Source organism: Micromys minutus (assembly GCF_963924665.1).
Source record: "Micromys minutus genome assembly, chromosome: 10".
Taxonomy (NCBI): domain Eukaryota; kingdom Metazoa; phylum Chordata; class Mammalia; order Rodentia; family Muridae; genus Micromys; species Micromys minutus.
In genome coordinates, this window is record NC_137979.1 from 53501072 (window position 1) to 53513652 (window position 12581).

At 41.4% G+C, this 12581-nt stretch overlaps 1 protein-coding gene across 1 annotated transcript in view; it reads left to right on the forward strand.

Moving 5' to 3' along the window:
• Positions 1-12581, forward strand: part of HELZ (helicase with zinc finger) — a 125284-nt gene that overhangs the window by 66369 nt on the left and 46334 nt on the right. The window contains exons 16-21 of the mRNA XM_080924534.1: positions 444-623; positions 1273-1374; positions 6047-6225; positions 8524-8642; positions 9700-9845; positions 11255-11402. Coding sequence (XP_080780660.1) covers positions 444-623; positions 1273-1374; positions 6047-6225; positions 8524-8642; positions 9700-9845; positions 11255-11402 — 874 coding nt within the window. The remainder of the gene's footprint in view (positions 1-443; positions 624-1272; positions 1375-6046; positions 6226-8523; positions 8643-9699; positions 9846-11254; positions 11403-12581) is intronic.

Sequence of the window (12581 nt, forward strand, 5' to 3'; positions counted from 1 at the left end):
AGAAAATACTAGAAAACATTCCATTTGTATGGGTTTTTGATACCTTTTATAAAATGGCTATGTAATCAATCAAGATTTATAAACCTTTGATATTTCTTTACCAGGGAGATGCAGATTTTTCCCTTTGTGACCTAAGCCTGTCTGGAGTCCTTTCAATAGGTTAGCAGTAGAAATTTAGATAGTTGGCCTTTGTATTCTATTTGCTGTGCAGGAAATGCAGCCTCCACATTATGGGAAACAGTTTTCTGCATTTTGCAAGCATTTGGTTTGTTTATATAAGAGTCTAACTTTAGATTTCTGGCAGAACACCTTCCTTGGACTCTCGAGCAGCCTGGAGAGGTTTGGGAGTCAGCGTTTGTTGTCGATGCTGTGCTGCTTGGGGAGTTAGTGAAACTGACCCACTGAGGTGTGTGTTTAATACAGCACGCTTGTATTTCCTACAGACAGTGGGACGAGCAGTTGGATCCTCGACTAAATGCAAAGCAGAAAGAAGCGGTTCTGGCCGTCACCACCCCGCTCTGCATCCAGCTGCCGCCTGTTCTCATTGTCGGGCCCTATGGGACAGGCAAAACCTTCACTCTGGCTCAGGCCGCTAAGCACATACTGCAGCAGCAGGAGACAAGGTGAGCTGAAGGAGGCATGCCCCCGTCTCTTCACCAGGCAGAGCCTCTCTTCCTGTTTTAGAGAGAGGATGAGGGACAATGAGACAGTTTTTATCCTGTTCTTAACCTCAATGCAATGAAGTTTGCATTCTCGTAGAATATGCTGTTTTAAAAGTTGGCAGGCAATGTAAGCCGGGCACAATGGCTCGTGCCTTTAATCCCAGCACTTGGGCGGCAGAGCCAGCTGGATCTCTGAACTCAAGGCCAGCCTGGTCTACAGAGTGAGTTCCAGGACAGCTAGGGCTACAAAGAGAAACCCTGTCTCAAAAAACAAAAATTCTCCTCCCTCCAAATAGCAAGAACAAGTTGACAATGTGGACAATGGTAATCTGACATAGTATCAAAACTTCAAGTCTGCTAAGACATTATGGGCATGTTAGATCTCCAAGGGCTGGGTTTAAAAATTCTTACTGAGGATAGAGTTAAAAATTACTGGGGGAGCTCCTCTTTAGCTTAGAGAACGTAACTCCCTAAGGCACTGTGGGCCCTGTTGACTGTGAGTGGGGCGAGGGAAATGGACATGTACGATGGCCACTGCTCTCTTGGTGTTGTACTGCTTGACGAGCTTTTGTTGTATCATTCTTTTTATTTGCACCATTTATTTCAGCAGGATTCTCATTTGCACCCATTCTAATAGTGCTGCTGACCTCTACATAAAGGATTATTTACATCCATATGTAGAAGCAGGCAATCCCCAGGCAAGACCTCTCAGGTATTTTTAAGGCTTATTATGTATCTGTATTGTACTTTGTTATTCTTAAGAAAAGGTGTCTGTAAGATGTTGGGGGCTTTGGAGCACCTATAGCACTAACTGTGCATTGGCATTTGGAGGCTATGTCATTGGAAAACAAATCTTTTAAATTAAGGCAAAATTAAAAATTGTGTACCATTTCTGAAATATTATGTATACAGAAAGACATCCTTTTTTAAGTTTCTCATGTAAAATTGTTGTTATGGTTGGAGTAGATTTTCGTATGAATATCTAAAAGATAGCATAAGAAAAGTGATTAAAGAAAAGTGATTGATTAGCTTAAATCAAATTGAGTAGTGATGTAATGACAGCTCTTTATGGAAGTAAAAGTTTAACTGTGCCTGTTTCCTGGAAGCCGCACATTAGAGGAGTGTGACGCATACACAGAGGCAGACTCTGCGGCACACTGAGGGCGGGTTCCGAGCTTCCTGATACCATGTATGACACGGGATATCAAAGAAAATTTTAGGTTGGGGTACAATGGTTCAGTGACTATATGTGAACATAAAATATACTTATATATAGATTGTGGGAAAATAAAAATCCTTTTCTTCAGAAAACAATGGAGAATCATATTTATTATACCATTTGCTTTTGTTGCTATATGAATTAATGTTTAGTTTTACCATTTTGTGAACTAATATATCATGACCTATAGTACGAATAATTATTAATTATTGCTTAAAAATGAATTTCTAACCACATTTTGATCCATAATACATCAATCTCTTATTTCTACTTGAGCCCAGGCATGAAAACATGAAGTTATGCTATTTACTCTTTTAATCCCTGGGACCAAACTCCTTTGAAAGTGTTTAGAACAGGGGTGTAGCATGTAACACAGATGCCCATACTGTGCTGTCCTCCCGCTCTAGCAGACAGCAGAAACCAGCACAGTGGCTGATCCAGCTACATGGAGTAGTAAAAGACTGTGTACTTACTGTTCTCTAAGTGAAGATTTCGCTGAAGGATGCAGTGACAGCTAGGTTGCACACTCTAACCTCTGACCTCCCAGCAGACCAGGAGGAACTAGTATTTTACCCTGCCTCTTCTCACTTTCCGGGAGAAGAGTTCATCCTTTTATTTACTTGTAGTGTTGGTAGAACATGTGTGCTTGTGTGTGCGTGTTGCATATAAGATGTTACAGTCTTGGCTATCATGGTGATCCTGGCTAGGAAACAGTTGAGGGAAGCCCTTATGGACATAGCGTAGAGTGTTGGAAGTTTGAGGTTGTAGATTCCTTTATTTTTCTAGGTTGTATATACAGCCTTTCCATGTGTAATTATTTTGGGCTTTGAGCATCCACCATATCATGTCTCCATATGTGTAATAACTGATTTTCCAGTAGAGTGTAGTCAGAGTGGTCCAAATGCAGAAAGAAACCTGCCGCTTAGAAGAGATCTCATTTTTTATTGACTGTAAGAGTTGTTGAGTCCAAGGTGAAAAAATAATTTATTTTCAAATGCAAGGTTCAGGTTATTCCTTGTAGGAAACATAGTAAAGCAGGAAAATGCCTGGTTCCCGGGTGTTTTCCTTATGTAGCCCTGCACAACCACTTTCTGTAGCTTTTCTCTCTAGGAAAGGTACTGCCCTGCGGCTAAGGCTGAGTTGTAGTCTTGAATTTTTAGGCTTCATTATAACATTAGCTCCGTCTTACTCAGTAATGACTCTCAATTCGGTCTGAGAGACAGAGAGGGCCAGAATGACTCACTGCTCTGGAAGACTGGCATTGTTTGGGGGTTTTGGAACCTCACATGCTAAGCAAGGGCTTACTGCACCCCTAGTCAGGCAAGAAATCAGCTTTACTGGAATTTTTCTGGAATGAAAGAGACAGAACACAAGAGGGCACCAAATACCCACAGATGACTGAGAAGAAAGGCTGTTGCTAGGAAGCAAGGCTGACACCAGGCTGGCTTCTTCTCTGCACTCCAGTGTAGACGTGACCCTGGGAGACCGTTAGGAAGTCATTGAGTAAATACAGTAGTGACTATGGGTAAGCACACATCTTAGGATTAGAGCACATGGAATTCCTTGTCGTTGTCAATTGAGCTGAACCTAAAAAGGCACATACAAAGCTAGGTGGGGCAGCAAGTGGCTGTGATCTAGTCCTTGTGCTGTGGGGGTTGATGAACTATTGCAGATTTGAGGCCAGCCTTGTCTGTATGAGGAGTCAGCAAGAGCAACACAGTGAAAGTTAGAATCCAAGCTTAAAAAAAAAGCAAGGAAAAGAGGTATGAGGGAAGCAGTTTCCTTTTTGCTACTGGCTCTGAGGGTAAGGTTCTGAGCACAGTGCAGTGGAGCTGGTCAGCCAGAAACGTGCTGCTGCTTGGTGAGTGGACAGCAGTGTCATTTGGGTAGTCTTTTTTTTTTTTTTTAAGATTTTTTTTTTTTTTTTTAAATATGAGTACACTGTAGCTGTCTTCAGACATACACCAGAGTGCACTGGATCCCATTACAGATGGTCTTGAGCCACCATGTGGTTGCTGGGATTTGAACTCAGGACCTCTGGAAGAGCAGTCAGTGCTCTTAACCACTGAGCCATCTCTCCAGCCCTGGAAAGTCTTTAAAGAAACAGATTTCTTTTCTTTTCTTTTCTTTTCTTTTCTTTTCCTTTCCTTTCCTTTCCTTTCCTTTCCTTTCCTTTCCTTTCCTTTTCTTTTCTTTTCTCCTTCCTTTCTTCCTACCTTCCTTTCCTTTCCTTTCCATTTCTTTTCTTTTCTCCTTCCTTTCTTCCTACCTACCTTCTTTTCTTCCTTCCTTCCTTCCTTCCTTCCTTCCTTCCTTCCTTCCTTCCTTCCTCCTTCCTTCCTTCTAAAAAGGATCATCAGTTCTTGACAATTTCTGTTCTAAGTAGTAGCATTTTTAGTTGCTTATTGTATATGAATTTATTACATGTACAAGACCGCAGTGAATTAAAATGTTATATACCAGACCATCTGCTGTTTTAAGGATTAATTTAAATCATATGGAATATATGGATTATTTTGTTTTTAGCAAATATGTACATATGCTGTCACATGTATATTTACATATGTCTTTTTCCCCCTGTGGTGCTGGGAACCCAGGGCTTTGAGCATAGTACAAGCTTTATCCTGAGTTATAGTCTCAGTTGTATATTTTGGATAATGAAATTTAAAACATCCTTTGCCACTGTTAATACTCTGATTTGAAAACTGTTACATTGTGTTATTTCTTTCTCCACTTTTGCAAACAGTACTGCCATTCATGCAGTGTCTAAAGACAGAGGCAGTGGCTGTGACCCAGCACTCAGGAGGGAGAGATGGGTAGATCAGTAGTGCAGATCGTTCTCCGGCCACTGTGGAGTGAGTTTGAGGCCAGCTTGGCTCAGACTCTGTTTCAAAATCAAAATCAGAACAGAATCATCCATTACCTTAATTTTTTATCACTAGTTCATTTATGAATTGTGCTGACATTGTGTTAATACATCTAGTGAATCCAATTTGTATATTTCTGCTGTTACCCACTCCTCCGTCTTCTCCTGTCTAGACTGTGGCACTAACTTGACTTGCCTCCCTGCTGCTTCTGTGCCCTGCTCACACCTCCACCTCCCTCAGGATCCGGTTAGAATCCATGTGTATGAGTTGGAGAGTCCACCATGAGCTCGTCTTTCCATGTTCATGTCTGTTGACACCATGTATTGAAATGTATTGAAATTGGCCACAGGAATAGCTTTTTATAACACAGAAGCCAGCACTTGCTGGAAGCCCTACCCCATCTGTTTGTTAAGTGTGCCACCCTTGAACTCTCCCTAAATAGATTCTGCCCAGAGATCAGAGAGTCTAGTGACTTGGGGCATTTTGGCAGCTCTTTCCAGTTGATGACTTTTAATCAAACTCAGAGCAAAGCCAAAGCCGCTAGGGTTGTTCCAGAGCCCTGTGCACTCTGCCTCTGTTCTATAGCACAGTCAGCCGCCAGATCTTTGTCATGTGGGTGGGGATGGTGACGGTTGGGTGTATAGGTTATATCTGTACATCAGAGTAATCCATAGCTGAGGCTTGTTCACATTTTCAACTATAGTTACTTGAAAAGATGAAATTTCTTAAGATTTGCATTAAGAGGTTTTGATTATTCAAATTTATCTTTAGATTCCAGAAGCCAAGGTAGAGGCCTTTCTAATAATCATTTTAAGAACTTTTCTGAAGTAAAATTATTACAGATTGTTTTAAAGTAAAAATGTCCTAAGCATACAATTCCATGGTTTGTATTAGCATGAATAATTAGAATCTAAGTCAAGTACATTTTTGTAAGACTATAATTGAAAATGGTAATTTAAGAATGGAAGGTTTCAATCTTAATTAAAAAAACATTGCTCATAAAACACACATTTGTGTGCTAATTCTGTTGCAAGATTAATCTGAACACTTAAAAAATTAGGCATATATTTTGTGGTGGCACCTATACTTTATGTTGAAATCTTTTAAAATATTTGATCGGGAAGGGCATGATGGGTGTACAGTGACAATTTTATACTAAAAATTTAAACTCTTAATAGGCTGGGAAGAATTATGAGATTTATTTGTTAATTTTGGCACTGTGCTCTTAAATGGCAGTGCAGTATTTTAATAATCAGCTACTGTGACATTCTAACAGGAGGTGCGGTCTTCTCTTGTAGGGTGTATTTCCGAAATCGCTGGGTGAAGACTGTTCACCCAGTTGTGCATCAGTACTGTTTGATCTCAAGCGCACACTCCACCTTTCAGATGCCTCAGAAGGAAGATATTCTTAAACACCGAGTGGTGGTGGTCACGCTGAACACTTCCCAGTACCTCTGCCAACTGGACCTTGAACCTGGTATGCCCGTTCGCTACAGGTGGCTGTCTCCCAGGGTTAGAGGATGTGTTCCAGTGACAAGTGCTATCCTGTAGGCCACATCTGGCCTGGTGTCTCTCTCACTGGAATGAAGCTGCCTGTGTTTGTTTATTAGCTTGTTTCTTATCTGCAGCTGCTTTTATGATGCAAAGTAATGGCAGGGTCTTCTGCATAGACAGGAAGAAGCTCTTTGGCTCTTGACTGAAAACCTTTGCCATTCCACCTGTTCTCTAGTTGGTATCTGTTCACTAGTGATCAGTTCAAATTTGAACAGTTGTGCATGTGTGCGTATGCGTGCGTGTGTGTGTGCATGCATGTGTGTGATTTGTTGAGGTTTTTGTTAAGTTGCTTTGCATCATGTAATATATAAATTATGGCACTTGATTAAGATTTCTTATTTTCAAAGATTTATTTGTGTGTGTGTGTGTCTGTGTGTCTCCATGCACAGGTGAGTGTGTGTGCCTGTGGAAGGCAGGAGAGGCCTTCAGGTGTCCTCTTTCATCGATCTCTATCTAGTCCTTTGAGACAGAGTCTTTCCACATACCCAAGGTCATGTTTTCTTAGCTAGACTGGAAGCCATCGAACCTAAGTGATCCCTCGTGCGTGTCCTCTTTTGGAGCTGGGCTCACAGGTATTGGGGAGATGCCCTCTTATTATGTGGGTGCTGGAACAGAACTCTAGTCTCATCATTGTGCAGTGAGCACCCTTCAGTGTTCAACCGTCTCTCCAGCCCCTAAGGTTATGCTTACATGCTAGGACTGTGTAATAATCACTCTTCATTCATTTAAACTTTTTATTTTGTGTGTTTTTGAGACAAGAGTTTTGCTTTGTAATTCATGCTTGCATTGAGCTCGATATGTAGCCCAGGCTGGCCTTAAGCTCACATTCTCCTGTCTCAGCCTTCCGAGTGCTAGGCATACATGTGTGTCCCGTTCAGTCTGACTTCTGTGAGCACACAAGTCTAAGCTGATGAGTGGCGAGTATGGCAGACCTGAGAGGAGAGTCGGGTCACTTTAGCAGTTCTTCAGCAGGGCTCTCCCTGCTCTCACTGTAATTGCTAACACTGTGCGTTGCTTTCCTGTCTTCTGTTGGAATTGCCTTTAAAGCCATTGACACATTCTACCGAATGTCTGAGTCCCTGGAAGGCACGAGCTGCTCCCCTCACCTGTATTCCTGGCGCCTGACCCAGGGTATAGACAGCCCCTCAAGTTTAAGAACTTGAAGATAAAAGGTAGAAAGGCTTTGGAATTGATAAGGAGGTGACTAGCCTGAGTACAAAAGAAGGCCCCCATTGGATGAGACTTTCTCTCCCTGCCTGTAGCTCTTGGCTGGCCGTGAGGCAATCCAAGGATGTGTTTCAGAGGTCAGGGCACAGTGGCAGGATCATTGCAAACAGGCCTCTGTGATGGTCAGCTTATGCTGACTAGAGGCTGATACCTTGCAGTGTGTGCAGTCTGTGCGGATAGTTAGAGATAGTTAGAGATAGTTAGAGATAGTTAGCTGCAGCACTGCTTGGTGAGAGGGGAGTGTCTGGGAGGGGTGGGATGGAGGCATGTTCACTCGGTCTTCAGGTTTCTCACTTCAACCCTGTGTAATTATCTTACAGTTAACAGAACTAAGGCTCAATCTAAGTCACTTTAATTAATTAATTAATTTGCTTTATCTTCTTTACTTTCTTTTTTCTTTCTTCCTTTTTTTTTTTTTTTTTTTGAGACAAGGCTTCTGTGTAGTTCTGGCTGTTCTGGAAATAATACTGTAGACCAGGCTGGCCTTGAACTCAGATTCTCCTGCCTCTGCCTCCGAAGTGCTGGGATGAAAGGCAGGCAGGTGCCTACTTTAGTAGACAACCGTTTCATGATTTATGCAGTTTCTGAGGAAATGTTAACAAAACAGATAGTTAATCTCTTTAACCTTTTCTTTTAAAAATATTAAAAGCATTTTTTTCATATATGTATATACACCTGTGCATGTGTGTGTAAGTAAAGTTGCCCACAGTGTTCAGAAGGTGTCACATCCCTGGAGTTAAAAGTGGTTGTGAGGTATTCATTATGGATACTGGGGAACAAACTCAGGTCCTCTATAAAGAGCAGTACATTGGCTGTTAACCTCTGTGGAATTTCTCCAGATGCTAATCCTTTAAAAAATCTTGTTTTAAGCTGATAGTCTAAATTGAGGATGGACTTAGAGAACTTATGGCATGAGTTAACTAAACAAACTTTGCTTGGGAGAGCAGGAAGCAATTGCTCTGTGACAGTGTTTTTCTCACGTTGTACCTTCTAGGGTTCTTTACGCACATTCTGTTAGATGAAGCTGCCCAGGCCATGGAGTGTGAGACCATTATGCCTCTAGCCTTAGCAACTAAAAACACACGGATTGTTTTGGCTGGTGATCATATGCAGGTAGGTGTCATCTTAGTCACTGTCTTGTGAGTTATATTTTGGTGTTTAGTATTCTATTTTCTAAAACACTAGTTGTGATACCTGTGAGTGCTCTTAGCCTCTAAACCTTCATTCCAGCACCTTTAAAGGTGACTTTTATGGTTAGTATATACAGTAGTAGGGTTTCTTTATGGAAGAAAACCTTGTTGATTATTAATATTAATACTTGTTTGTCATAGTCAAATATCGCTTATGAGCTAATTCTCTATCTATTTATTGAGACATTTACTTACTTATTGAGACAAAGTTTTACTGTGTAGCCTAGGCTGGCCTCAAAGCATGACCTTCCTCTCTTAAGTTCTGTGATTACAGGTGTGTGCCACAACATCCAGTCTGAATTTATTATCTTACTTTTTAAACACATCCTTTTGAAAACATCATTTATGTAGTGTGCATGTGTCCACACATACTTGGTGCATATGCAGAGGTCAGAGGACAATTGGAACAATCAGTTCTCTCCTTCCACCATGTGGATTCCCAGGATCAAACTCAGGTCATCGAGTGTTATGGCAAACACCTTCACCCACTGAGCCATCTCTCCAGCCCAGCTTATTATAGTCACTTCTATAAAGCATTGGCTTTGTCATGCCTGTGGGAAACATTCTCAGATCTCTCTGGAAGCCGTTGTGTAGGTTGTGTTCTGTCATCTTCTCTTCACAGTTGACGGCCATTTGTAGTCACTGATGAGTTTAGCACTAGTATAAAGCAATTGATTGGTTTTGGTGAAGTAACTGATTTATGCTCTTTAAATTAGTAAGTCGTTTCGTGGGAGGGACTCTGCGTGACTGAGGACTTCATTGCTGCACTGCACTGAGAATCGAGGTTGTAGTCTAGTTCCATGCAGCCCTTGTAGTAAAATGGCTTGTAGATAATATAAGTGATTAATTTTTGCTTTATTTTTTGGTTTGCTCCTGTACTCAGCATGTTAAATGCATACAAAGTTTTAGTGTATAAGTAGATTCAAAAATACTATTGGTATAATCTGGTTAAATTTTCTTTGTGTGTTTGTCTGTTACAGCTCAGTCCTTTTGTTTACAGCGAGTTTGCCAGGGAGAGAAACCTTCATGTTTCATTACTTGATCGACTCTATGAGCATTACCCTGCCGAGTTTCCATGCAGGATCCTCCTCTGTGAGAACTATCGCTCCCATGAAGCTATCATCAAGTAGGTGTGAACTGTCCCCTCTGACTCACACTTCCAGTGGGCTGTGGGAGGGAAACCAGCAAACACATGGCCAGGCACAGGTGATTTTTGTGGTCTCTTGGGTGTTTCAGACCATGCCTAACTTGTTCTTTTTAAATGAATACCTGAAAATCTAGAGTTGCGATTCTTCATAAGAAATAAGGCAGTTTGAGTTCTAAAACTTGAGGCTTTACTGGGCACAATATATTTTTTCTACGAATTAACATGTAATTTATATGAAAAATGGCATACCTCTGTTATCTGTTCTAAAGAGAAAGAAAGGAAGGAAAGGCAAGGAGAAAAGGTCTAATGCAGAGTTTTCAAGAGTCCTTTTAAAAACACTACACATGTAAAAGACACATTCCTACAGGACAGCTGAGTAACAAGTCATGTGACCAGCAGCCAGCTGAAGGAGCAGAGCATTGCCAGAAACAAACTGGAAAAGCTTCCTCCAGTTTAGTAATGTTGGTTTTGTCATGCCCGTGGAGACCATTTCAGTTCTCCCTGGAAGCAGTTGTGCAGATTGTGCTCCGTCACCTTCTGCAGTGACATTGCTCTTCTGTGGTTACTGGCTACTTGTAGTTAGTGATGGTTTAGGACTAGATACCATGTTTTTTGGCAAGGCTAGAGACAGCAGTTGGTGTGTTGGATTCGAGTCCATGTTTTCTGTGTTTGCATGCAGAGTCCCACATCCTTTGCGCACAGGATTTAGTCTGAGGACTACCATTAAATTTTGATGTTGTGTGAATATCATAGACTGCATTTTGCAGATGTAAACAGTGTCATGAAAAAGAAACATGAGGCATAGGAGGCTGCCTGTGTGATCTGACAGGACCTTTTACAGGGGTGTTTTTACAGAAGGATACACTCTGAAATAGTAAATACAGTAGGAACATAGAGCAGTTGTCCAGCTGTTTGGAATAGGACGTACTCTGCATCGCTGTCCTTTGTGGGTTTCTTTGCTGCAGCGTCACCACCAACAGAGGGTCTCTTGGTGCTGTGCACTGTGCTAGGGGTCTCCCAGCTCCAGTGTGGGCCATGGGGTCCATTGTTGACCAAAGAGTTGTCTGAAGACACATGGAAGTGTATGAGCCACATGTGTGGGATTATGTCTTAGCAAAGAACTTGCAACTTAGGGCATTTCCTCACAGAGCAGAGTGTTCCGCTAGTAGTGAAAGTTTCTCATTTCTTTGTATTCTGGTTTAATTTCTTAAAAAAAAATCAATCTATTTAATAGTGGTGTCATAGGGGCCTTCTCCGTTATCACGGTCAGTGTTCTTGGGAAATCATTGGCATTGCAGGCATTCGGTGTTTGGATAAAAATTAATTGTGGGCATAACTTAGTAGTGAAATAAATTTGGCTGACAGATTCCTTTGTTCTTTCTCTGCAGCTATACCTCTGAGCTCTTCTATGAGGGTAAACTGATGGCCAGTGGAAAGCAGCCAGCACACAAGGACTTCTACCCACTGACCTTCTTTACAGCGCGTGGGGAGGATGTCCAGGAGAAGAACAGCACAGCATTCTATAACAATGCAGAGGTACCTGATTTTAATATTCTCTGGGTCTGATTCTCTTGAGCATTCGTTTTGGATTCAGGTTGACGGTTTATAGTTTGAGTTCTTTTACATAAAAATTGAGTAAACTTTATATTTATTTATTAAGCTAAATTTACAAGAAGCAAAAACATGGATTTTCTTTTTACATTAATGTTAAAAAGAAAACACAACTTTGTTAAGAAAAGTCAATGTATTGTGACATAGAGCATTATTGGCACACTCAAAGGAGACGTCATTTTTAATGAGGAAGTGTTGAATCACAGAGTTCTGAGTTTCAAAGACCACAAGGTCACCTGCATTGACCTCACGGCCTCATCTGAGTCTTCCTAGCTTTCTCTTCCAGTTTCTGCTTTCCAGAAAGCATGTGGGTGTCCTGAAGGGTCACTCACAGGAAAGCAGGGCTTTAGGAATGTGGAGGAAGTGTGTGGCTGTCTTTAGGGAGTGAATTTCTAATCTGTACTTGCTGTGTTTACAGAGAAGTGGTTCTTGTTACATAAGAGGAACTCATGTCCCTTTCCAAATTAATCAGAGGGTTATAGTTAGAATTCAGTGCCAGGAAGCCATCAGTGCCACTTGCTCAAACCCTAGCCCCAGCAGGAAGCCTGACATTTTCATTAGTCTGTACCATTTGATTTTAGGGACAGGTAAACTTTTCCTTAAATACTGCAAGGCTGATGGTGGCCTTTGGCTCTCCTTTGTTGTTTGGTCCCCAAGCTGGAAGCCATTGGCCTGGAAATTGGTCACAATAGGTGGGAGGGAGGGCTGACAGAGTAACAAGCAGGACACCTAAAACCCAGAAGGTTTGGTGGCCCTCATGTGGCACCAGGAATCATAACCACAAGGGATTGTGGTCAAGCATTGGGCCCTTTTCTTTACGTTAGGTAAGCAGGTGCTCTCCAAGCAGCAGGAAATGTATAGTGCAACTCTTCGGGACTGTCAGTTTATTCAGAGTGTCTGGAAAAGAACTATCTTCATATTATGGAAATGCAAAGGCAGCGTTTGTGTGACCTTTAAATATCACACACAGAACTTTAGGGAGATCCCAAGAGGAAAAATTAAAGTGTATATTAATTAGATAATAGCATTAATTTCATGTACATATATATTGATCATATTTATATCCCCTGCACTACAGGGTAGACTTCATTTGTTTCAAAACTA